Source organism: Scyliorhinus torazame, chromosome 17, assembly GCF_047496885.1.
Source record: "Scyliorhinus torazame isolate Kashiwa2021f chromosome 17, sScyTor2.1, whole genome shotgun sequence".
NCBI lineage: Eukaryota > Metazoa > Chordata > Chondrichthyes > Carcharhiniformes > Scyliorhinidae > Scyliorhinus > Scyliorhinus torazame.
This window is the reverse complement of record NC_092723.1, coordinates 44,496,776-44,519,364: the sequence shown is the minus strand read 5'-3', so window position 1 is coordinate 44,519,364 and position 22,589 is coordinate 44,496,776. Positions and strand designations below refer to the sequence as shown.

General features: G+C 44.1%; 1 protein-coding gene across 1 annotated transcript in view; it reads right to left on the bottom strand.

The window, feature by feature from the left end:
- Window positions 1-22,589, bottom strand: part of itpr3 (inositol 1,4,5-trisphosphate receptor, type 3) — a 361,536-nt gene that overhangs the window by 4,444 nt on the left and 334,503 nt on the right. Inside the window, exons 50-56 of the mRNA XM_072480387.1 lie at window positions 20,165-20,337; window positions 17,761-17,925; window positions 9,741-9,933; window positions 9,005-9,106; window positions 7,207-7,331; window positions 5,161-5,326; window positions 747-907 (exon numbers count right to left, since the gene is read on the bottom strand). Of these exons, the coding sequence (XP_072336488.1) occupies window positions 747-907; window positions 5,161-5,326; window positions 7,207-7,331; window positions 9,005-9,106; window positions 9,741-9,933; window positions 17,761-17,925; window positions 20,165-20,337 (1,085 nt within the window). The remainder of the gene's footprint in view (window positions 1-746; window positions 908-5,160; window positions 5,327-7,206; window positions 7,332-9,004; window positions 9,107-9,740; window positions 9,934-17,760; window positions 17,926-20,164; window positions 20,338-22,589) is intronic.

The window sequence follows — 22,589 nt, the reverse complement described above, 5'->3', positions numbered from 1 at the left end:
CCTGACTTGGAAATAAATTACTGTTCCTTCACTTAAGGTTTGGAACTCCCTGACAGCACTGCTGGTGTACTTACACCACAAAGGCAGCAGCGGGGTAAGAAAACAGTTTATCAACACACTCTCAAAGGCAATTAGGGATGAGCAATAAATGCTGGCCGTTCCAGCAATGCTCACATTCATATATGAACAAAGAATAATTATGGGATGAATCCATTAAATGGGATGTAAAATAACAAGAAATGACAGGTTGTATTTTATTATGTGTATTGGTCCTATAGGATTGAGCATGCATCTAGGTAAGCTGATTGCCAGTCTTGAGTTAACATTGAATATTGTTAGCTCAGGCATAATATGGTCAGCTATAGAATAATGTTTCCTTCAACTCTGCCACAGCAACCTCAATCTCAGAAGAGGACTCAATACGTTGGTTTGAATTTATCCACTGCCCAAACCAGCCATGAACCTTTTAAATTTTGTGGTGTTTTTTGCTGAATTAGGGACATTTTTATGATTTTTATTCATGCATGTACAACCAGAATGAGGCCATCCAAATTCATTTCAACTAACTGGGGAAAGATACTGACATCCTATTTGCTTAGCTGGAACAGAACCAGGGATTCAAGTGCCATAGGACACCAGACAACATATTTTATTGGTAAGTAACCAAATTTATGTAGCAAAGAATTGTGTTGGAATAAACTAAAAGATGAAACGTAGTACAATACTTTGTTTTACAAAAACATTACCTTTATCATTTGAGCAACATAACTCTCCGGACCTGTATAATCAGTTTTATTTTTGACATGAACCAATACAACGAAGTATAAGTAATTCCAAATATTGTGTTCATTGTTAATGTGCTCTTCAAATGATACAGTCTTGTTGTCAAATTTATCTCGCTCAAGGCCTGTACAGAACAAAAATAGATAGTTACTTCCAGAAAACAAAAAGTCACCAAGCTGAAAATATAGTTTGTTCAAACTAGATTATTTCCAGGTCTGTTGTTCTATCGTCCACTCTTCTAAATTTGGTTCATTTCCACTGTAGGAAGAATTTCAGAACACCAGCAGCAACAGCAGATCAATGCACATGACGCTAGTCACAACTGCGACTTTTAAGATTCCAACCATGGGCTTTTCTCAATGTCACAGCCAGGGAAAAAAAATGGCAGCATCCAGTCACTGTTGTGACTGAAAAGTTCCGTTCACATGTGACACGGCTCGATCAGGCAGAAAATAAGTTACTCGAGAGCCAACTGCCTCTGGTGCACTGGTAAAACTTTTTGAATCATTGTGTAGCCAGGCATTTTTTGGGGGGGTCTCCACATATGTCCTTTGTGTCAAATGAGAAAAAGGAGAAAATTGCCAGTGTTTAATTTTTGCATAATTACAACTAAGTTGGTTAGAATTGATAATTATTCCTGGTGTTAGATGTAACTTTATATCTGTAGTATCTGAATATTGATGCTGTTGCCTGTGCTAAAAACAAAGAAAACCGGTCAGTTTAGGAAGGAAGGAATTTCCTTGGATTAATCAGTAAACTGAGGGTTTAAAGATAATTCAGATTATTTCTATCAGCTTTGTAACAGGTACTTAATTTGACCCAGTTTCTTTGTAAATTCTTTTCCGCCCCACTGCCAAAGACTATGACTGGAATTCTCCGTCAGCAGCGCACCCCTACCCGCGGGTTTCCTGGTGATGTGACAATGGAAAATCCCATTGACAAGCATTACGGGCCAGAGAACCCCAAAGTATATCATGGAGTTCACCTGACCCACAACTTTTAATAGATTTTGGTTATGGGGAGCACAAGGGACCACTTTACAGGTGTGATGCAACAGAGAACTAAAAGTATTTTTAAACAAAACAATGTTTATTCTATGAATCCAGTTAACATTTTATAAACGCACAGTAAACAGTTTATCAACTATCAACACATGTAACTCCACAGATACAATACTCTATAAGATAACCCTTAAAAACTTCCCAAACAACATCCATAAGTTAAACCCTTTTTAAATAAAGACAGCAGGTTTAAATTCTCTACAGAAACAGGTAATACTTTGAAATCATCAATGATCTGGAGACATTCTTTAGCTTGTAGAGCGATAGATCATTACACAGCTGCTTGCTTTGAATGCAGCTCTCCAATTCTGAAAACGAAACCAAAAACACACTGCAGCTCCCAGCTCAAAATGAAAGTGAAAGACAGACAGCCCAGCTCCACCCACACACTGACATCACTGCAGCTATTTGATAAACACCCATTTCTTGAAGGTACATCCACGTGACACAAGAGACGGGAAGATAGAATCCTGCCGCCTGCAAACGGCACAACACCGAGAAAATGCAGCCTGGGGAACCGAAGAATCCAACCCAATGATTCATGCTGGACTACAGTTCCATAGGCTGCGATTCTTTTCCACTAACCTGGGAGTAACATTTGGTCTATAATAATCATTATGCATTTCAGCCTAGACTGTCAGTGCCTGCAACAGCAAACCCTTGGATTTATAAAGTGCCTTTGACATAGTAAATAATTGACAGGTCATTGTACCAGAAGGGATATCACTACTGATTCCTATTCCATCTTTACCCACATTTATACTGTGCATGTTCCAGCAGTGGTCACTGCACAACAATCAGTAGTCACTCTCTACCTTGGCTTATTTGCCCTCTTAAGCCAATAAACGTTCGGATCGACAGTTGCCTCCAACTGGCCACCCAGAGATCAACTAACACAGCACACATGGGGATGAAAAGTCATCTTCTAGCCTGTCTGACTCAGGTGAACACTGCTTCTATTGACACTTTGGGAAACTTGGGACTCCATCTTCAGAAGAGATTGAAACTGCTTTGAAAAAAACAATGTGGTTACATGGAATCCCAAAAAGAAACGTTCTTTGAAGACCTCAAGGTCGATGGAAGAGGGATAGTTTATCTTTCCGTTATGCCATTTGGATTGGATATATTAAGGATGCTTGTGGCTGTACTTTGTCTTACATTGCAACAGAATTCACATACCTATTAGCTAAAAGTGATCATTTTATACTAAGTCTGGTACAAAGTGATCCAGGCCTACCAAGCATCAGTCAATGTGAATGAAATTTAATCAGGTCCGCTCTGAAGTTGAACCAATTTTGATGCAAGTCACTGAAAAATGAATGTGTGTTTAAATGGGTTTGCGATTGGTGCTTAAATGATTGTTGATTACACTTTTCAACTTCATTCTACCAGTACTAACAATCTGTACTTTATTAAAGGAGTGGAAGTATTCTTTTGCATTTATTTTCAAGCTGCATATATTAGAATTGTGAAATTGCAGTCATATATCAAAATAAGATGGATACCAGCATATGAAGAAAAACATCAAATGGAGCCTCTGGAAGGTGTTACATTGTGCTGGTAAACTGGGCTCGATGCTTTTGTGCTTTTCAGAAGGAAGGCCACTTTTGGCTATTTGGACATCCTCTTGATGATATTTGCTGGCAGGTTCTCAATGAACAGCAACACACAGGGAGACCAAAGTGTAGGTTATCATTAACTCCCATGATCGAGATGAACGTCAACACATGCAGCATAAGGAACTAAAACCTCAGCACTGATACATAAGCGATTTTCATTTCATTTCCATGGTGATAATATTACTGGGCTAGTAAACTAGAGCCCCAGACCAACCCTCTGAAGACTTGAGTTCAATTCCCATCTCAGTGGCTGGGGAGATTTAAATTTCATTCATTCATTCATTTGGAATATAAAGCCACCCATCAGTAATGATAATCACGGAACAAGTCGATTGTCGTAAAAGCCCATCTATTTCACTAATGTCCTACAGCTAAGGAAATATGCTGTCCTTACATCAGTTTTGCTTGTTTGGATTCCAGACCGACAACAATGTGGTTGATTTTTCACTGCCTTCTGAAATCTCCTAGCAAGCCACTCATTTGTACCAAACTGCTTACAATAGATAAGAATAAAACTGAACAGACCACCTGGCACTGGCCGAAGCACCAAAGAGAAGAAAGATGCACTCTGTCCAGCCGATCCTGCAAAGTCCTCTTCACTAACATTTGGCAACTTGTACCAAAATTGAGAGGCTAATCAAGCAGCATCCTGGCATAGTCACCCTTGCTGAATTATACCTTACAGTCAATGTCCTGCACTCCTGCATCACCAATCTATGGGTCCGTCCGATCCCACCAGCAGGGCAGACCCACCAGAGGTGGCGGCACAGTGGTATACAGTTGGGAAGAAGTAACCTTGGCCGTTCTGAACATTGGTTCTGGACTCCATGAAGTCTATGGCATCAGTGAATATATGTCCCTTGCTGTCTCCTGATCTTGTTGACTTTCATCTCTTTTTCCAATTAAACATACACTCCCTCCACCACCAGTGCACAGTGGCAGAGATGTCTACCACCTACAAGATTCAGTGCAACAACTTGTAGAAAACTCCTTTGACGGCACCTTCCAAATCTGTGTCCTCTACCACCTAGACAGGCAAGAAGGAGCAAATGCATTGGGACACCACAACTTCCAGGTTCCCTCCGTGTCACACATCACCTGATTTGGAAATATATTGCAGTTCCTTCACTGTTGCTGAGTCAAAATCCTGGAGCTTCCTCCCTAACAGTAGTGTGGGTGTCCCCACACCACATTGGACTGCAGCGGTTTAAGAAGACATTCTCAATGGAAAGGAGAGATGAGCAATAAATGCTGGCTTTGCCAGCGAGACTTACATCCCATGAAATTATTTTTTAAAAATAGATCCCTGATCCCTGGCTTTGACTTTCCTTTAAGGAAGTGGACAGCATTCAACCAAATTTGCGCAGGAGCGTGGAAAATGTGTCACCTGCAGCATTAGCGGAGGATGACAGATGAGCTGAGGTGTGATTTTGGACGTGTGTCTCAGGCCATGAAACACATCACATCAACCTAGCCACTAAGAACTGTTGTGAGGCATCTCATTTCTCCACTTGGCATCTTAGGGAGACCATGCCCAAACTAGACAATCCATTATCAGTTTATCAATCATACGAAAGTAGTAGTATTTGAATTTGGTTAACCTATTAATTTCAACCTGAAAATCTATTTACTGCTGCAGACGTCCCTACCAACAGTTTTGATTTCTTTGGTGAACAAAAAGGGAGGCCTGCACTTACCACAGATAAAGCAGGTTGATTTCAGGGTTTCTTCTTTCTTTTGTTTCTCACTTCTCAGATCAGCAAAGGTGTCAATGATGACGCCAAAAATCAGATTTAGTACAATGATGATAACAATGAAGAAGAAGAGCAGATCAAAGATAACACGGGCGGGAAATAGAGTTTCCTGGAATAAATCAATCATTGCAGGATTAAATTTTATCTGCAAGTTCAATGTCCCTACATTTTGGCAGAATAATTTGAATAGCTAACCTGAAATTTACAGATTAAAATTTTTTAGACATGGTATTAGGGAGAAGTTCTTTATTTGACAGTTCTTCAGGCCTTTTGAAGTTGAATGGGTATTATTTAGTAAATGAAACATTGCTCCCTGAAACAAGCAAATCTATTGTGAGGTCTAAATTTGCCGAGCTAATTTCCTCACTATCTCTTCGTTGTACGTTTAACTTTCTTTTCTTATATAAGTATTTCTTGATTATTTTCTAACTTATTATGGTGCTGGAAGGAAACTATTTTATCCAGATTTACATTTAGCTCAGTTGGCGAGACAGCTGGTTTATGATGCAGAAAAAGGCCAACAGTGTGGGTTTGATTCCCGTACCGGCTGAGGTTATTTAACCTTGCCCCTTGCCTCCGGCTAAATTACCACCAGTCAGCTCTCCCCCTCAACGGGGAAAGCAGCCGGTGGTCGCCTGGGACTATGGTAACTTTTCTTTACTTACTTATAAACAACATTTTAAAAATGGCACTGGAATTTCTAGAAAGATAGATTTGAAAAGCAGAGAAGTTACATTAAAATTGCATAGAACCTTGGTTAGACTGCATTTGGAATAGTCTGAACAGTTCTGATCTCCACATTATAAAAGGTTTACAGAGGCTCTGGAGAAGATACATAGATACATAGAAGATAGGAGCAGGAGGAGGCCCTTTGGTCCTTCAAGCCTGCTCCACCATTTATCATGATCATGGCTGATCATCCAACTCAATAGTCTAATCCTGCTTTCTCCCCATAACCTTTGATCCCACTTGCCCCAAGTGCTATATCTAGCCAACTCTTGAATATATTCAAAGTTATAGCATCAACTACTTCCTATGGTAGTGAATTCCACAGGGTCACCGCTCTTTGGGTGAAGAAATGTCCAAAATGGTTTACCCTGAATCCTCAGACTGTGACCCCTGGTTCTGGACCCACCCACCACTGGGAACATGTTCCCTGTCTAGTCCTGTTAGAATTTTCCAAGTCTCTATGAGATGCCCCCCTCATTCTTCTGAACTCCAGCGAGAACAATGCTAACCTAGTCTACCTCTCCTCATATCACAGTTCCGCCATCCCTGGATCAGTCTGGTAAACCTTTGCTGCACTCCCTCGCGAGCAAGAACATCCTTCCTCAGAAAAGGAGACCAAAACTACGCACAATATTTGAGGTGTGGCCTCACCAAGGCCCTGTACAATTGCAACAACAAAAAGACTTACTAGAATTACACCTTAACTGAGATGTTCTACATGTTGGGATAGATTGAATAGGCTACACCTTTTCCTCTGTTAAAAAAGAAAATGAGTGATATCCTGGTGTAAATTTTCAAGATTATTAAAGGGTTTGATAAGGTAGACTTCCAGGAGATATTACAACTTGTGTGAGACCAAAGCTAGAAGCCATAATTACAAGATAGTCATCGAGAAATCAAAATGGAAATTCCGGAGAAGCTCGTTTATCCAGAGAGTGGCTAGAATGTCGAAATCACTGCCACAACATCTAGTTGATGTGAACAATGTAAACACATTCAAGGGTTGAGAGCGACACGATTGGAAGGATATATGTATGGGGTTAAATGGAAAAGGATGGGAAGAGACACAGGTGGCTCATGGACCTCTTGGGTTGAATGATCTGTTTCCATGCTTTAAATAGTTTGTAAATATGTACACTAAGTAATGATGTATATATGTACACTAAGTAATGATGGTTACTTGATGCCAGATTTTAAACTTCAAACTGCAAAAGTGAGCGACAAATGCTTCCAGATGTCTCATCGTACAGATTTACTTACATCCTTCGAAGGTTGTCTGAGTATATCTCCAACGCCACCTCCATTACGCAGACCATGATTTAATACTGTTACTATACACATCAATAGAGTGTCACAGGCACGCTCTTTGTCACTCTCATCCCCATCTGTAATAACAGAAGTAGCAGCAGAAATAAATACAAATTTGCCTCCAATGTTCTTTGAGAAATTAGACTGCGAGCTGCTGTCAATTGCTCTTGGACAACTTTTTATCAAAGTAAATCAGCTCTGAATCTTGCACCAAGAATCACTGACTCCATTTGCGGAGAGAATATCCTTGTTTCCACCATTCCATCTACCTTTTTTAGTTTCCCCGGGAACTCTCTTGCTCCACTAAGCTATTTCATTCACTCACTGAGAGGACAGGTAGTCGATTCCCCCTGGGTTACTAGCAATGCTAAAATCGTGGCTGGTCAGGTCAGAAAGACCAGTAGAGCAAGTTGAATACTCCGATAATCCCTCTTTCGCTGTGAGAAAGTCTCCATTCATAGATGCATGGCTCAGATTAGAACAGTAGCAATGGGGCAATTTTAGGGAAGGACCTATCTCCTGCCACTAAATGACCTATATTACCAAGAACCTGTATTTTACGTGAATTTAATTTCAATGTTCGCATAACTATTAATTTTGTAAGTAGGTTAACAAACGCGTTTTAATAATGCTGATTGGAAAAGCATGACTAGTATGACTGAAGTTCCATTATCTGCATATCAGGATTCTCTACTGTATATGTGGTTCATATGCTCATCAATGATCCTAAGGACAGGAGGTAATTCTCATGGTCTTTTATTCAACAGCCCTTCATTGCTCCCCACAATAAAAAGTAGATTCATGTCATGCTGTCTGTGAAATCTTGCTTTGCATAAAATGGCTGTGATTCAGCACCAAAATAATTGTATATGAGAATTTTAGGTAGTTGCAATTATTCATTTCAAAGCTCATTTTTCTTCGCACTCATGATCAGTCTTATTTCTGTTTCCTGTTGGCACGCGAGGGAGATATTAGGAAATTGGGTCCACAAATGAGACACCAATGTAGCAGGCAATTCAGGTGTTGACAGACTGAGAACAGAAAAATGGTTAGCACAGAGTTAGAGGGATACACCCACACCTGGCCGAATTACGTTGTCCCATTGAGACATAAAATCATTAGTGGGAATACACAGGATGGCCTTGTTCAGCAGATTGATTCATTTCACTGGATCATCAGATCCAGTATCACCAATGATGCTGTTTCATCTGAAAAGATGCTTCTTGTTGGCTCATACATGACTATGAGAAGGATGCCAGTACCACCGGCACTATGCATGCCTTTCTGAAATAAGAAGGTAGGTAGAAACAAGGGAAAAGGAAAATACCAATTTTTAGAAATTAATGCAGCTTGTATCTTCTGCAATGTAATGGTTTGTGAGATCTGTAGAGTGGTGTACAGACTTGCTCATTTTTTTCTGCAGATTGGACATTAATACGCTGACTGTGGCGATATGAATGGGCACATGTATATAGTTATCGGTTTGACCTCCGGCCGGCAGGTGGCGATAAAGATCTACCATGTGACTCAAGAGATTCGGCAATTGGTAGCAAATCATACCAGAGGACAGTCGTACTAGAAGTAGCTCCAGGAGAATTCACTGAATTCATTTATTAGTTACTGTTTGTATTGTAGTTCGTTAGTTATCTTTCCACTTGTTCATCTTGTTAATAACTTATCTTACAAGTCAAAGAACTAGATGTTTTGTGTTGATCTTTACCACGATCATAACACAGAACATAACACTGACCTGTTGACTCAGTGTCTTGGATGCCTGCAGTACAATGAACATCATCAGCAGCACATGAGTTAATGAAATCCTTTATTGTGTTTCCTTGAACTGCAAATAAACCTATAAACAAAAGAAACATTTCACACACCATCTGTTCAACATTGTTACCATAGCCTTACTTGAAGCTTCTTGCTCATGAATGCATCTTTTTTCAGTTTTGTTCTGCTATCTTCAACACCTGCCCACAGTAGAAAATTCTTGCTCTTGACAATATTACCCCGTTTTATCGGGCTTTTCGTTTGCTAATTTAAATTATCTCTCTGGAGAAAAGAACATTGCAAACACTCACAAACTCTCCTTGATCATGATGAAGAATGATTATGTAAGGCATTGTGTTAATTAATCTGCAATAGTGCCTTTTGGACAGAAACATACTCTGCATCCAGACTGTCGTTTGCCACATTATTTCTGAGAACAAACAAATATCAATGCTCTCCTGGCTCTAAAACCCTGGTCAACTTGCACGTAACGGAATGGCTGAGCAGTGGATGCCAGATATACTGGACACAGTTTCCCCTTCCTGTGCTGTCAATGTACAATTTCATGTCCATTAAAGTGATTAAATGGGAAATCTCAAGCTTGTGCCAAAGTTGAAAGCCCTGTCCAATGATCCTGACTGCAAGAGCTGCCAATAGCATCACTTGCATTATGGTCGACTTCTATTGTGTCAAGGTCGTGCAACGTCAAAACTTACTTGATGTCTTGCTGCTTGGTAACCTCTCAACATCTAAAATGAAGTCATCCTTCAGGAAGAGGAAGCCCACGATTGAGAAGAGATAAACAAGGATGAGGGCAAGCACAGCAGTCAGGAGGATGGAGCGGCCATTACGCGTGACACTTTTTATGACGTTAAACAGAGTCTCTTCTCTATAGATCAAGTCAAACAGCTGAAAAACATGAGTCCAATAAATGGTAAGTTTATATTTGTCAGATTTTTAGGGTGTCATTTTCATGGTCTGAATTTTGTGGAACATACAAGCATGTGAATTAAGAGGAATAGACCTTCTGGCTCCATTCACCTCCTTCACTATTCAGTAAGATCATGGCTAGTCTGATAGTAACCTTGATGCCACTATTGTGTCTACCTCCCGATGCTCTCCAATTGCCTTATTAATCGAGTATCGAAGTACCTTTGTCTTATAAGTACTCAATGACACTGCCTCTACCATTTTCTGGGAAAGAGAATTCCATAGACCCATGAACCTCTGAAAGAAAATGATTCTTCTCATCCCAATTGTAATTGGGAGAATTTTTATTTTTAAACTGTGTCCCCTAGTTCTGGTCACTTCCCCAAGGGAAAATATCCATTCTGTCAAGCCCCCTCAGGATTTTATATATTTCAATAAGATCTCCTCTCATTCTTCTAAACTCCTAACAGGCCCAACCTCTTAAGTAACCCCTCATCTCAGGAAGTGAACCTTCTCTGAACTGCTTCGAATGCAATTAAGTCCTTTCTTCAATGAGACAACCAAAAATTAACACAGTAGACTTCTGGTGGTGACTATGAAGGAGTAATTCGCACATTTGGTGGCTCCCGCTCGGGTCGGACTTTTGGACCTTTTCCCCCGATTTTCTACCGGACTTGAATTGAAAAATTGGTGACAGAGGCAATTGTGTACTGAATTCCCACATCGGTGCATGGAGAGAAGGACTAGAAATGCTCGGAAAGGCAGAAACAGAAAGACAGAGGAGGCTTGGGCTGAAGCTGCAGCGGGAGATAGCATGGATAAGGACCGGACCTCTGGCTTGTCGACCCAGCGGTCAACAGAGCAGCTGATGCAAGTTATTCAGGAAGGCTTCGCTAAGCAGAAATGGGACTGCTTGGACCCGATGAAAGAGTCAATTGAGCAGCTGGAGCTTAGATTGGATGCCCAAAATCAGGCGATCCAGAAGGTAGAGAAGGCGCTGGCTGAGCAGGAGGAACATCAAACTGAGGTGGAGTTGGAGGTGGGGATGCTGAGAGACCAGCAGAAGAAGCTCCTGGAGAAGGTTGAGGACCTAGAGAATAGGTCCCGCTGGCAGAACTTGAGAATCGTTGGGCTCCCAGAAGGGTCTGAAGGAGCGGACACTGGGGCATACATCGTGGACATGTTTGAGAAGCTGCTGGGGTATGGGGCATTCTCCCGACCCTTAGAGGTGAACAGAGCTCACAGAGCACTCGCGAGGAAGCCACGAATGGGAGACCCCCGCCCCGAGGGCAATGGTGGTGAGACTCCACAGGTACTTGGAAAAGGAGCGCATTTTACAGTGGACCAAGCAGACACGGAGCTGTAAATGGGACAACAGTATTCTGCGGATCTACCAAGACCTGAGTGCGGAGGTGGCCAGGAGAAGAGCGGGCTTTAACCACATCAGGTCAACCCTTTTTTAGGAAAAGGGGAAGTTCGGACTGTATCCAGCCCGTCTCTGGGTCATGTACGAGGAACAACATTTTTATTTTGAGTCACCTGAGGACGTGCTGGACTTCGCGAAAAGGAAAGGACTGGTGGTGGTCTGAGAACTTTTGAACTTTGCTGCAACGTTCATGTTTTTTAAAAAACAAACACAAAAAAAACCTAGTTTCTCGTTTTTCGTTTTGTGGAAGCTGTCTGTAATGCCTTCTGTATTGATTTGGGACCAGTGGCAGAGCTGAGTGAGTTAAGGTTACATTTGCACTGTTGAGGGATGGAGGTGTGCTTGCTTAGATTTTGGATCTCTTACTTGATCTTTGTTAGCGGGTTTTTTTCTTCCTGTTTTTTCTGTCGGGCAATTGTGTTGGGATTGTTTGTCATTGTATGAGCGGGTGGGGAGGGTGTGGAGGGAACAATAGGTGGGAGACTTTTCGGCACCAGGGATGGGGGCCACCAAGCTAGCTGGGCGGGCTAGCTGACGGAAGCGTAGTGGGGGATGTGCATATGTTAGGTTTATTAAAGGGGTTGAGTTATTTTGTGTTGTTACTAGGGAGGGGAATGTTCTGCTGATGAGGGAGGGACTTGTGCTAAGGGACAGAGAGGAGGTTGGGGGCGGAGGCTGCCTGGGGCAGGCCAGTGGAGGCGCGGAGCACGGGCTGGAGGCTGGCCCAATAAAGGGGATGGCTGATCGGCAAAGAGGGGAGGGGGTAATGAGCCCCTCAACTAGGCTGATCACCTGGAATGTATGAGGGCTAAATGGGCCGGTCAAGAGGGCACACATGTTCGCACATCTGAGGGGACTGAAAGCGGACGTGGTCATGTTGCAGGAGATGCACCTTAGAGTAGCTGACCAGATTAGATTGAGGAAAGGCTGGGTCAGTCAGGTCTTTCACTCGTTACTAGATTCAAAGACTAGAGGGGTCGCGATCCTGATCAATAAGCGGGTGGTGTCTGAGGCGGGTAGAATAGTTTCGGATGTGGGAGGTGGGTACATTATGGTCAGTGGGAAATTGGAGGGGGTGCAGGTGGTATTAGTAAATGTGTATGCACCAAATTGGGATGATGTGGAGTTTATAAAGAGGATGCTGGGGAAGATACCGGACCTGGACTCGCACAGGTTGGTCATGGGAGTGGACTTTAACACAGTTATTGACCCTGGCTTGGACCGGTCAAACACAAAAACGGGCAGGGTGCCAGCAATGGCAAAGGAAATAAAAGGGTTCATGGAGCAGATGGGGGGGGGGGGGGGGGGTGGACCCATGGAGATTTGGGCAGCCGAGGGTGAAGGAGTTCTCCTTCTACTCACATGTGCATAAAGTGTACTCCCGGATTGATTTCTTTCTTCTGAGCAGAGCTTTACTGACGGGGGTAGTGGACAAGGGGTACTCGGCGATCACAATCTCAGACCATGCTCCGCACTGGGTTGACCTGCAGGTTAGTAAAGACAGTAACCAGCGCCCGCACTGGAGGCTAGATGTGGGACTTTTAGCTGACGAAGGGGTGTGCGAGCGGCTGAGGAAATGTATTCAGAACTACCTGCAGGTCAACGACACGGGGGAAATTTCGGCAGCGATGGTCTGGGAAGCACTGAAGGCGGTGTTAGCGGGGAGCTGATCTCGATACGGGCCCACAGGGAGAAGGTAGACAGGGCAGAGATGGACCGACTGGTAAAGGAAATACTATAGATCGATAGGAGGTATGTGGAGACACCAGAGGCAGGGCTTTTAAGGAAATGGCGGAGGCTACAGGCAGAGTTCAGCTTATTAACCACAGGGAGGGCAGTGGAGCAGCTGAGAAAGGCGAAGGAGGCGATCTATGAGTATGGAGAGAAGGCCAGCAGAATGCTTGCACAGCAGCTTAGAAAGAGGGAGGCAGCCAGGGAGATAGGGAAAGTAAATGATGGAGTTGGGAACCTGGTTGGAGATTCAGCAGGGGTGAATAAGGCGTTTAGGGATTTCTACAGTAGGCTGTATGGGTCGGAACCCCCAACGGGGCCGGAGGTGATGAGGCACTTCTTAGGGGGGCTGAATTTCCCAAAGGTGGACGGGGAGCTGGTAGAAGGGCTGGGGGCCCCGATAGGGTTGGAAGAGATAGTGGAGGGTCTGAAGACCATGCTGTCGGGTAAAGCTCCGGGGCCAGACGGGTATCCCGTGGAGTTCTATAAAAAGTTCTCTGGGGTATTGGGACCGTTGTTGATGAGGATGTTCAATGAGACAAGGGAGAGATGGGTGCTGCCCCCGACGATGTCACAGGCCACGATTTTGCTGATCCTGAAGTAGGACAAGAACCCGGAGCTGTGTGGGTCCTACAGGCCGATATCCTTGTTGAATGTGGACGCCAAACTGCTGGCCAAAATGTTGTCCTCCAGGATTGAGGATTGTGTCCTGGACGTTATTGGAGAGGACCAGACGGGGTTTGTTAAGGGTAAGCAGTTGGTGGCCAATATAAGAAGGCTATTAAACGTAATCATGATGCCCCCGGAAGGTAGGGAGGTGGAGGTAGTGGTCGCAATGGACGCTTTTGATCGGGTAGAATGGGAATATCTATGAGAGGTACTGGGACGGTTCGGATTTGGGCGGGGCTTTATTGACTGGGTCAGGTTGCTGTATCAGCTCCTGTGGGAAACGTATGGATGAATAGGACAACATCGGACCTTTTAGACTGCACCGGGTGACGAGACAAGGATGCCCCCTCTCCCCACTGTTGTTCTCGCTAGCTATAGAGCCGTTGGCAATTGCTCTGAGAGCTTCAAGGAGCTGGAAGGGACTGGTCCAGGGGGTGGTGGAGCACAGAGTCTCGTTCTATGCAGATGACCTGCTTCTGTATGTATCAGACCCAATAGAGGGGATGGAAGAAATCATGAGGATTCTAGGGGAATTTGGCCGGTTTTAGGGGTATAAGCTAAATATGGGGGAAAGTGAGATGTTTGCGGTCCAGGCGAGGGGACAGGAGAGGCGATTGGGGGAGCTGCCGTTTAGATTAGTAGGGGGAAGCTTTAGGTATCTAGGCATCCAAGTGGCGTGGGAATGGGACCGGCTGCATAAATTAAATCTGGCCCGACTGGTAGACCAAATGAAGGATGATTTTTAGAGATGGGGCGCGCTTGTCACTGGCTGGGAGGGTGCAGACGGTGAAGGTGACGGTCCTCCCGAGATTCCTGTTCGTGTTTCAGTGACTCCCCATTTTTATTCCGCAGTCCTTTTTTAAACAGGTCAACAAAGTGATCACTGGCTTTGTTTGGGTGGGCAAGACCCCGCGAGTAATGAAGGTAATGCTTGAGCGGAGTCGGGGAGAGGGCGGACTGGTGCTACCAAATTTTAGTAACTATTACTGGGCGGCGAATATAGCCATGATCAGGAAGTGGGTGGTGGAGGGAGGGTCGGCATGGGAGTGTATGGAGGCGGCTTCATGCAAGGGCACCAGTCTGGGGGCATTGGTAACTGCGCCTCTGCCATTCTCGCCGGCACATTACTCCACGTTACACCACCCATGGTGGTGGCGGCCCTGAGAGTCTGGGGGAATGGAGGAGACATGTGGCAGCAGATGGAGCATCGGTCTGGTCCCCAATCTATAATAATCACCGGTTTGCCCCGGAAGTATGGATGGGGTGTTCCGGATATGGCGGAAAGCTGGGATTGAGAGGATGGGGGATATGTTTATAAAGGGGAGCTTTCCGAGCATGTGGGCGCTGGAGGAGAAGTTTGGGTTGGCGAGGGGAAATGAATTCAGGGACCTGCAGGTGCGGGACTTCCTACATAGGCGGGTGTCAAACTTCCCGCTCCTACCACCAAGGGGGATTCAGGACAGGGTAGTTTCCAGGGGGTGGGTAGGAGAAGGGAGCATCTCTGACATTTACAAGGAACTTATGGGGTCAGAGGAGACGCAGACTGAGGAGCTGAAGCGCAAGTGGGAGGAGGTGCTGGGAGGAGAGATAGAGGATGGTCAATGGGCAGACGTGTTGAGTAAAGTCAACGCATCCACATGTGCCATGCTCAGCCTGATACAAGGTCTTTCATCGGGCTCACATGACAGTGGCCCGGATGAGCAGATTCTTTGGGGTGGAAGACAGGTGTGCAAAATGTGCGGGAGGACCGGCGAACCATGTCCACATGCTCTGGACATGTCCGAAGCTTAGGTGATTTTGTCAGGGGCTTGCAGATGTCATGTCCACGGTGTTAAAAACAAGGGTGGTACCGAGTCCAGAGGTGGCGATTTTCAGGGTGTCGGAAGATCCGGGAATCCAGGAGGGGAAAGAGGCAGACATTCTGGCCTTTTCTTCCCTGGTAGCCCGGAGGCGGATACTATTAGCTTGGAGGGACTCAAAGCCCCCGAAGTCGGAGACCTGGCTATCGGACATGGCTAGTTTTCTCTGCTTGGAGAAAATCAAGTTCGCCATGAGAGGTCAATGTTAGGGTTCGCCCTGAGGTGGCAATCATTCATTGACTTCTTCGTGGAAAATTTATCATCTGCAGAAGGGGGGATTAGTTTAGCTTAGAGTAAGGGGGTTAATAAAGGTGGGACCTGTAAGGGAGGGAGACGGCTTTTGCATTATGTTTATAGATTCATGTACATTGTTTATTTTGTTGTTGTAATACCAAAAATACCTCAATAAAATGTTTATTTTTTAAAAATGAACACAGTACTCAAGATGTGGTCACCCCAGTGCCTTGTATAACTGGAGCAAAACATTGCTACTTTTATATTCCATTCCCTTTGCAATAAACAACAATATTCCTTTGCCTTCCTAATCACTTGCTGTAGCTTCATATTCACTGTTTATGATCCATGTGCCAGAACACCCAAATCCCTTTGTACCTCACAGTTCTGCAATTTCTCCCCACAAAGAAAAAATATTGCTGTTGTTCTATTCTTCCTGCCAAAGTGGACTAATTTGCAATATCCCACATTATACTCCATCTGCCAACTTTTTGGACACAGGTGTGTTGTCATAAATGCATTTCTATGATTTGAATTTGGGCGTCATTACCATGAAACATGGTGTTTTCTGTACTTCATTTCTCGCTTTATTGAAGCCAAATCACCGATTGCACCTTTCCTCAAATTCCATGAATTGTGATGTATGTCTTCAGTTAAGACCAATGTTTTCGAGTCATATCTTAAATTTCTTTGTCAACTTACTGTTATTAGTCTCGGTTGATGGAACAAATTTAAATGGAAGCTGGGTAGTACAATGGATTAATAAATTGTCCCTTCCTCTCAGGAGCCTGAATTTGAATCCAGCTTAGACTGACAGCATGGAGGTCCCCTCTGTCTAATCACAGCAAGAATTCGACTTAGAATGAGCTTGAAAAATCATAACCCAGTTCCTAGTTGGCCTGAGTCCCCGGGGTGACAATATTTGTAATTCAGGAAAATTGTGACCAAATTGACCATATGGGAAAAGGCAATGGCAAAAAAGTTCAATTGATGTTCGCTTCTGTGATTATGTGCTTGAGGCAGTGGGGTGAATTCTCCGCAGGTTGGATTCTCTGTTTCGCCGGCAGTGCTCCCATGCCCGCCAGTTTCCCGTGGTGTGGGGTGACCACAATGGGAAATCGCATTGGCCAGCGGCGGGGCCGGAGAACCCTACTGCCGGCGGCGACACGCCACCGAGGAACACGCGGCTGGGGAGCCAGAGATTTCACCCCAGTGTAAAGACAATTTGATTCAGGGCTTATAACCGAAGGTGCTGCAAATATACAGCCTCATTAATATCCGCAGAGAGGATTTGTTAAACTTTACTTTCTGGTGCAGGCCATTCATCAAAACTGTACTTTTTATTGTGCCTTTAAGAAGCAGGGATTAATTTGAAGAGGTCGGGGAAAGCAAAGAAATCATTGCAGTCAGACAGTCAAAATCTGTGCTAGTTGTTCTGTGACTGTTTCATGCCGATGCTGTGTCCGTGTCCTATTCCTTAACACTTGCACCCTTATCTTAATGGATATCTAATTAATCAATGCTTCTATTAACTATGCTTTTTAAAGTAGCTAGGTCAACAAATTATCATAGGAAGAATTTATAATTTAGTTTCAAGTTTAAAAAATTTTTTATAATGAGTAGCTCATATGCAACAGTGAATGACGCACCAGCTGGATTAACAGATACTTTTCCCCACAGTGTCGTTCCAGCTTTTAATTACAAAAGCCACTCCAATTTCAATATTTTTAAAATTGAGAGCAAACTTTTTTCAAGATTAAACATAATTATTCAACTCAACCTAACCAGAGCTCATTACAACATGTTACAGAAATGGAATGGAATGTTTTATGATCAACAGTTTAAACGTCTTTGTATGAAATAGTCATAAATGAAGATGTAACGTACCAGGATACTGTAGAAAAACTCGTGCACAAAAAGGCCCAGCACACTTGTCATAATGTATCCAATGTGGTAAAGGAAGGCCATATCCATTATCATGGCCTTGTATCCAATGATAAATTTTCCACCATTGCCCACAAAACTAACTAGATACACTATTTTGTTGATGAGCTTAATATATCAAAAAGAAAAGAAAAAAATGATTAACATGAATTTAACATCAAAAGTATCCCGACAGTCTGGGTGCACTGCAAAATAAGTGCAATGCTAATGCCGCTTAATGTGGCAATTTACTATTGCAGTTGAATATGCTGGGGATTCACTGTTGGAAGTGACGTTAATTTATCATTGAATACATTGGTTGTTTTCTACTGATTGTGCTGTTGGCTTCCTGTTGGTGTCAAATGTACTACGAGAAACTGAACCACCCACCCATAAGTTAGCAGCAAGTGGTACACTTTCAAGTCTGTGTGGGTTGGTTGAAAAGTGACGCAACATACTCCAGTGGGATCCATAGAGATTCCTTCTGTATGCTGGGATCGTATATTTTCAACCTTTGTGTCAGCTTAGCTTTCTTGGAGGATCCCAACCCCAGTCTAAGTAAACCTATAATCTGGGCTGTGATTCCAGGGCATTGCTGAGGATGTGTTTCACTGTCAAGATATATTAACCAAAACATCTGCTTCTATTGTGGTTCAGTGGACATTAAAGATCCCAGGGGCTTTTTCATTACCTTGCATCCTTGCCAATAATTTTCACTGATTGTCATTATGTTATTGGTTTTTGAGTCATCTTAATATGTTTATCTCCATAACAATGATCACTGTTATAGAACCATATAAAGGTTACAGCAAAGAATGAGGCCATTCGGCTCATCTTGTTCATGCTGGCCCAAGGACACCGAGGTGCCCTTTCTAATCCCACCTTCCTGTATCTGGTTCATAGCCCTGTAGCTTACAGCACTTAAGGTGCAGATCCAGGTATTTTTTAAAAGAGTTTCGGGTCTTTGTCTCCACCACCAACTCGGGCAGCAAATTCCAGGCTCCCACTACCCTCTGCGTAAAAAAAGTTCTTCCTCCTGTCCCCTCTACACCTTTTGTCTCTCACCTTGACTCTGTGTCCCCTGGTTCTAGAATTCTCCATCAAGGAAAATCATTTTATCCTGTTTACTCTATGTCTTCCTCTCATAATTTTGTACACCTTATGAAATGCTTTGGCACGCTATGATGGATGTGGTATAGGTGCTACATAAATGCAAGTAAGTTTTTCCCCTCCTGCTGAGTTACAGTTAAATGTAATTTTCCTGACACTTCTTCATAGAATCATAGAATTTACAGTGCAGAAGGAGGCCATTCGGCCCATTGAGTTTGCACCAGCCCTTGGAAAGAGCACCCCACTTAAGCCCACACCTCCACCCCATCCCCGTCACCCAATAACCCCACCTAACCTTTTCTTTGGACACTAAGGGCAATTTATCATGGCCAATCCACCTAACCTGCACATCTTTGGACTGTGGGAGGAAATTGGAGCACCCGGAGGAAACCCACGCAGACACGGGGAGAACGTGCAGACTCCGCACAGACAGTGGCCCAAGCCGGAATTGAACCTGGGACCCTGGAGCTGTGAAGCAACTGTGCTAACATGTTTTCACACCGGTCAATATATACAGCAATTCATCCAATTTATTTCTGGCTCTTTAATTTTCTTCAACATTGTAAAATTATTGTTAAATTATACAAACTGTATAGTTGATTGTTGGGAAGAATGTTTCCTGGGGTGTTTATTTGCTGTAACTACATTGATAGAAGTTTGAATAAAATGCGTTTAAAGAAAAAAAAAAAAATTTCTTTAACATTGGACATGAAATACATGCATGCGGTCGAGTCAGTCAATTAGTCTCTTCATATTGAACAAAACCTTTTAAACCACCAATTAACTCACACTCCTGGTCACAGACTCTCTTGCTGCATATTTGATTTTTCAGGTGGATAATTATTTGTTCACTTAATCTCATATGTCAGGTGATCCTCAATGTAATTAAATGGAGGATGTACAAGGATTTACCAAATTACCCCAGCAAACAAAGTGAATTGTTAAGTCTTTTGTCGACAATGGGTAAATGCCAGCATCAATTTCTGCAGTAATTTCTAATTCCATCCATTGGTCGACCAATTGCTAAGAGAGGGGCACCTCGTACTGATCTCTTTTTAGAATGCCCCAAATAATTATCCAGCAATTGTATCAAATAATGAAATAGTCAACTGAACAAAAAGTAGATTGAAAATCATGGTTATAAGGAGAACATTTGTTTTGGTGATAGTGATTAAATATTGTAGAACTGATGCTTATACAATTTAAAGAAGTGAGTATATGTTTTTACATAATTCAACATTAAGGTTTTCATACTTACATTCAGTAATCCCAGTGTTAATAAGGTGTGGCCTATTCCAATGTAATATATAGATCGAATTATCAGTGCCATTATCAGTGGTCTGAGACCGTATCTCTTGGAAAGCAAAGAAACTACTGAGAAACAAATTACACCCCAAAAAAAAAGTGAGAGAAAGGATGAGTCCAGGGCTCCTGTAAGGAGAAAAATAGAAAACAGGTTTTTGCTATGTTTCTCGGCCTAATGTATTTTATTAAGTAACAAAATACTTTGTAACCTTCTGCCTCGTCATTCAGGTATGACTCCAAGTTACGCCTAAGATACTGCAATACAAGATTGGCAGCAGCTAACTGCATCTTGCGTTGCTGCAATTCTGCAATGAGTTTCTAATCTCATTTGTTTTTTCCATTTTACAGCTCATAAGGAGGCTATTCACCCCATTGTGTCCATGCTGGTCAACAAAGATCTGTCTAGGGAATTCCGGTGGTAGCCATAGAGTGAGTGGTCGTACATAAGGTGGCTCCTACCTGTGGTTGGATTCCTTGGCCCTTTTTGCTTGTTTTGATGGGCTCTTGATGCTGGAAAAAGTGGGAATATCTAAGACTAAGGTATTTTCCCAGGGACCCAGGTAAAATTCCAGCCTTGGGTCACTGACTGTGTGGAATTTGTATGTTCTCCCTGTGTCTGCGTGGGTTTCCTCCCACAGTCCAAAGATATAGGTAGGTAGAATGGCCGTGCTAAATTGCCCCATAGTGTCCAGGGATGTGCAGGTTAGGTTAAGGGGTTTCAGGGATGGGGAGGGTGGAGTGCTCATTTGAAGGGTCGCTGCAGACTTGATGAGCCGAATGATGATTCTATGAATTACCAAACAAGGAGTGCGACGAATAAGGGGCACCATTCGGATCAGGAGACTCACGTACCGCAGCAGGGCAAAGATGGCGGAGGGACCTGTGGCGTTGTTGCCTGCACAATGGTCGATGGAGCAGTTGGAATTCCTGGTGGCTGAGTTTAAGCAGCAAAGGCTGGCAGCTTCAGAGGATCAGGCCAAGGTGGCAGAGCTGACTCAGGCTGCCCTGGAGAGAGTGGAGCAGAAGCTTGAGGCGCAGAATGTGCCGATCCAGGAGGTGGACGAGACGGTGACTGACGATGCGGCTCGTATTGCCTCATTGGAGGCTGAAATGTTGATGATGGTGGAGGGTCAAAAAAGGTTGAGGGAGTAGGTCGGCGACCTGGAGAATCGTTCGAGGAGGCAGAACCTGAGGATCATGGGGGCTGCCTGAAGGGAGCGAGAGAATGCAGGCCACAAAGTATATGGCCAAGATATTCGGTGGGAGAGGGGGTCTTTGACCGTCCTCCTGATGAAGATCGGTCGTTGGGGAGGACAGCGAAAATGGGAGAGCTGCCGAGGTTGATCATCGTGAGGCTGCATCGAAACTTGGATAAGGAGAGGATTCTGAAGTGGGCGAAGGTGAGGCATGAATGCATTTAGGAAGGCCATACACCTCGTATCTACCAAGACTTGGGAGCAGAGCTGGTCAAGTGGCGAGCGTGTTTGATAGGGTCAAGGTGGCTCTATTCAGGGACAAGGTGCAGTTTGGGGTGCTGTAAGCTGCTCGGGGTGGTTGAGGCGGAGTACTCGGCGATCGGGGTGTTGGATTATGTGCTGCACCTTCTGTGGGTCACGTATCAGGGAAAGGAGCATTACTTTGACACGCCGGAGGAGATGAGTAACTTCTTGAGGGACCATGGATTGGGGGACATTTGAGAACATGGCATTTTGGTTGGGTTCATCTGCGTAATGGACTGGAGGTGTTGTTCTCAGGGAGGGGGGAACTGTTTGTTTTCACCCGGTGTTGTTCTGTTTGGTTTTGTTTTTACTCCCCACTCTGTACAGTTAATTGTGTAAATGCAGAGTTTTGTATCGTGTTTGTCTTCCTGTGGAGGGGGTAGTGATGTTTGGAATATCAAATGTGTGGGGCTTGGTGTGTAACGTGGTGGGAGTGCAGGGGGGGGATGTGGGGGCAGGGGGGGGGGAGTGGGTTTGGTGCAGCATGGGGGTTGGGTGGAGCAGGGGGGATAGTGATGTTTGTAATATCAAATGTGTGGGGCTTGGTGTGTAATGCGGTGGGGGTGCAGGGGCAAGGGAGAAGTGGGTTTGGTGAGGCATGGGGGTTGGGTGGAGCAGGCAGGGGTGGATGGGTGTTTTGGCACAGAAGAAGTTGGTCTTTTGCCTCGGGTAGGGGGGCATCCTGCCAGCAGGTAGGTTAGTTAACGGAAGTGAAGTGGGGGGAAGAGCTGTGGAGATAGGAGGGGAGGGGGTTTGTTTTCAGGTTGTGTTGGTCTGCTTTGGCTTGGGTGGGGAGGGTGCTACTGGGGAGGCGGGGCTTTTTTGTGTTTGAGATGGGGTGGGGTGAGTTGCTGACATTGAAGGCATTGTTGTGGAGCA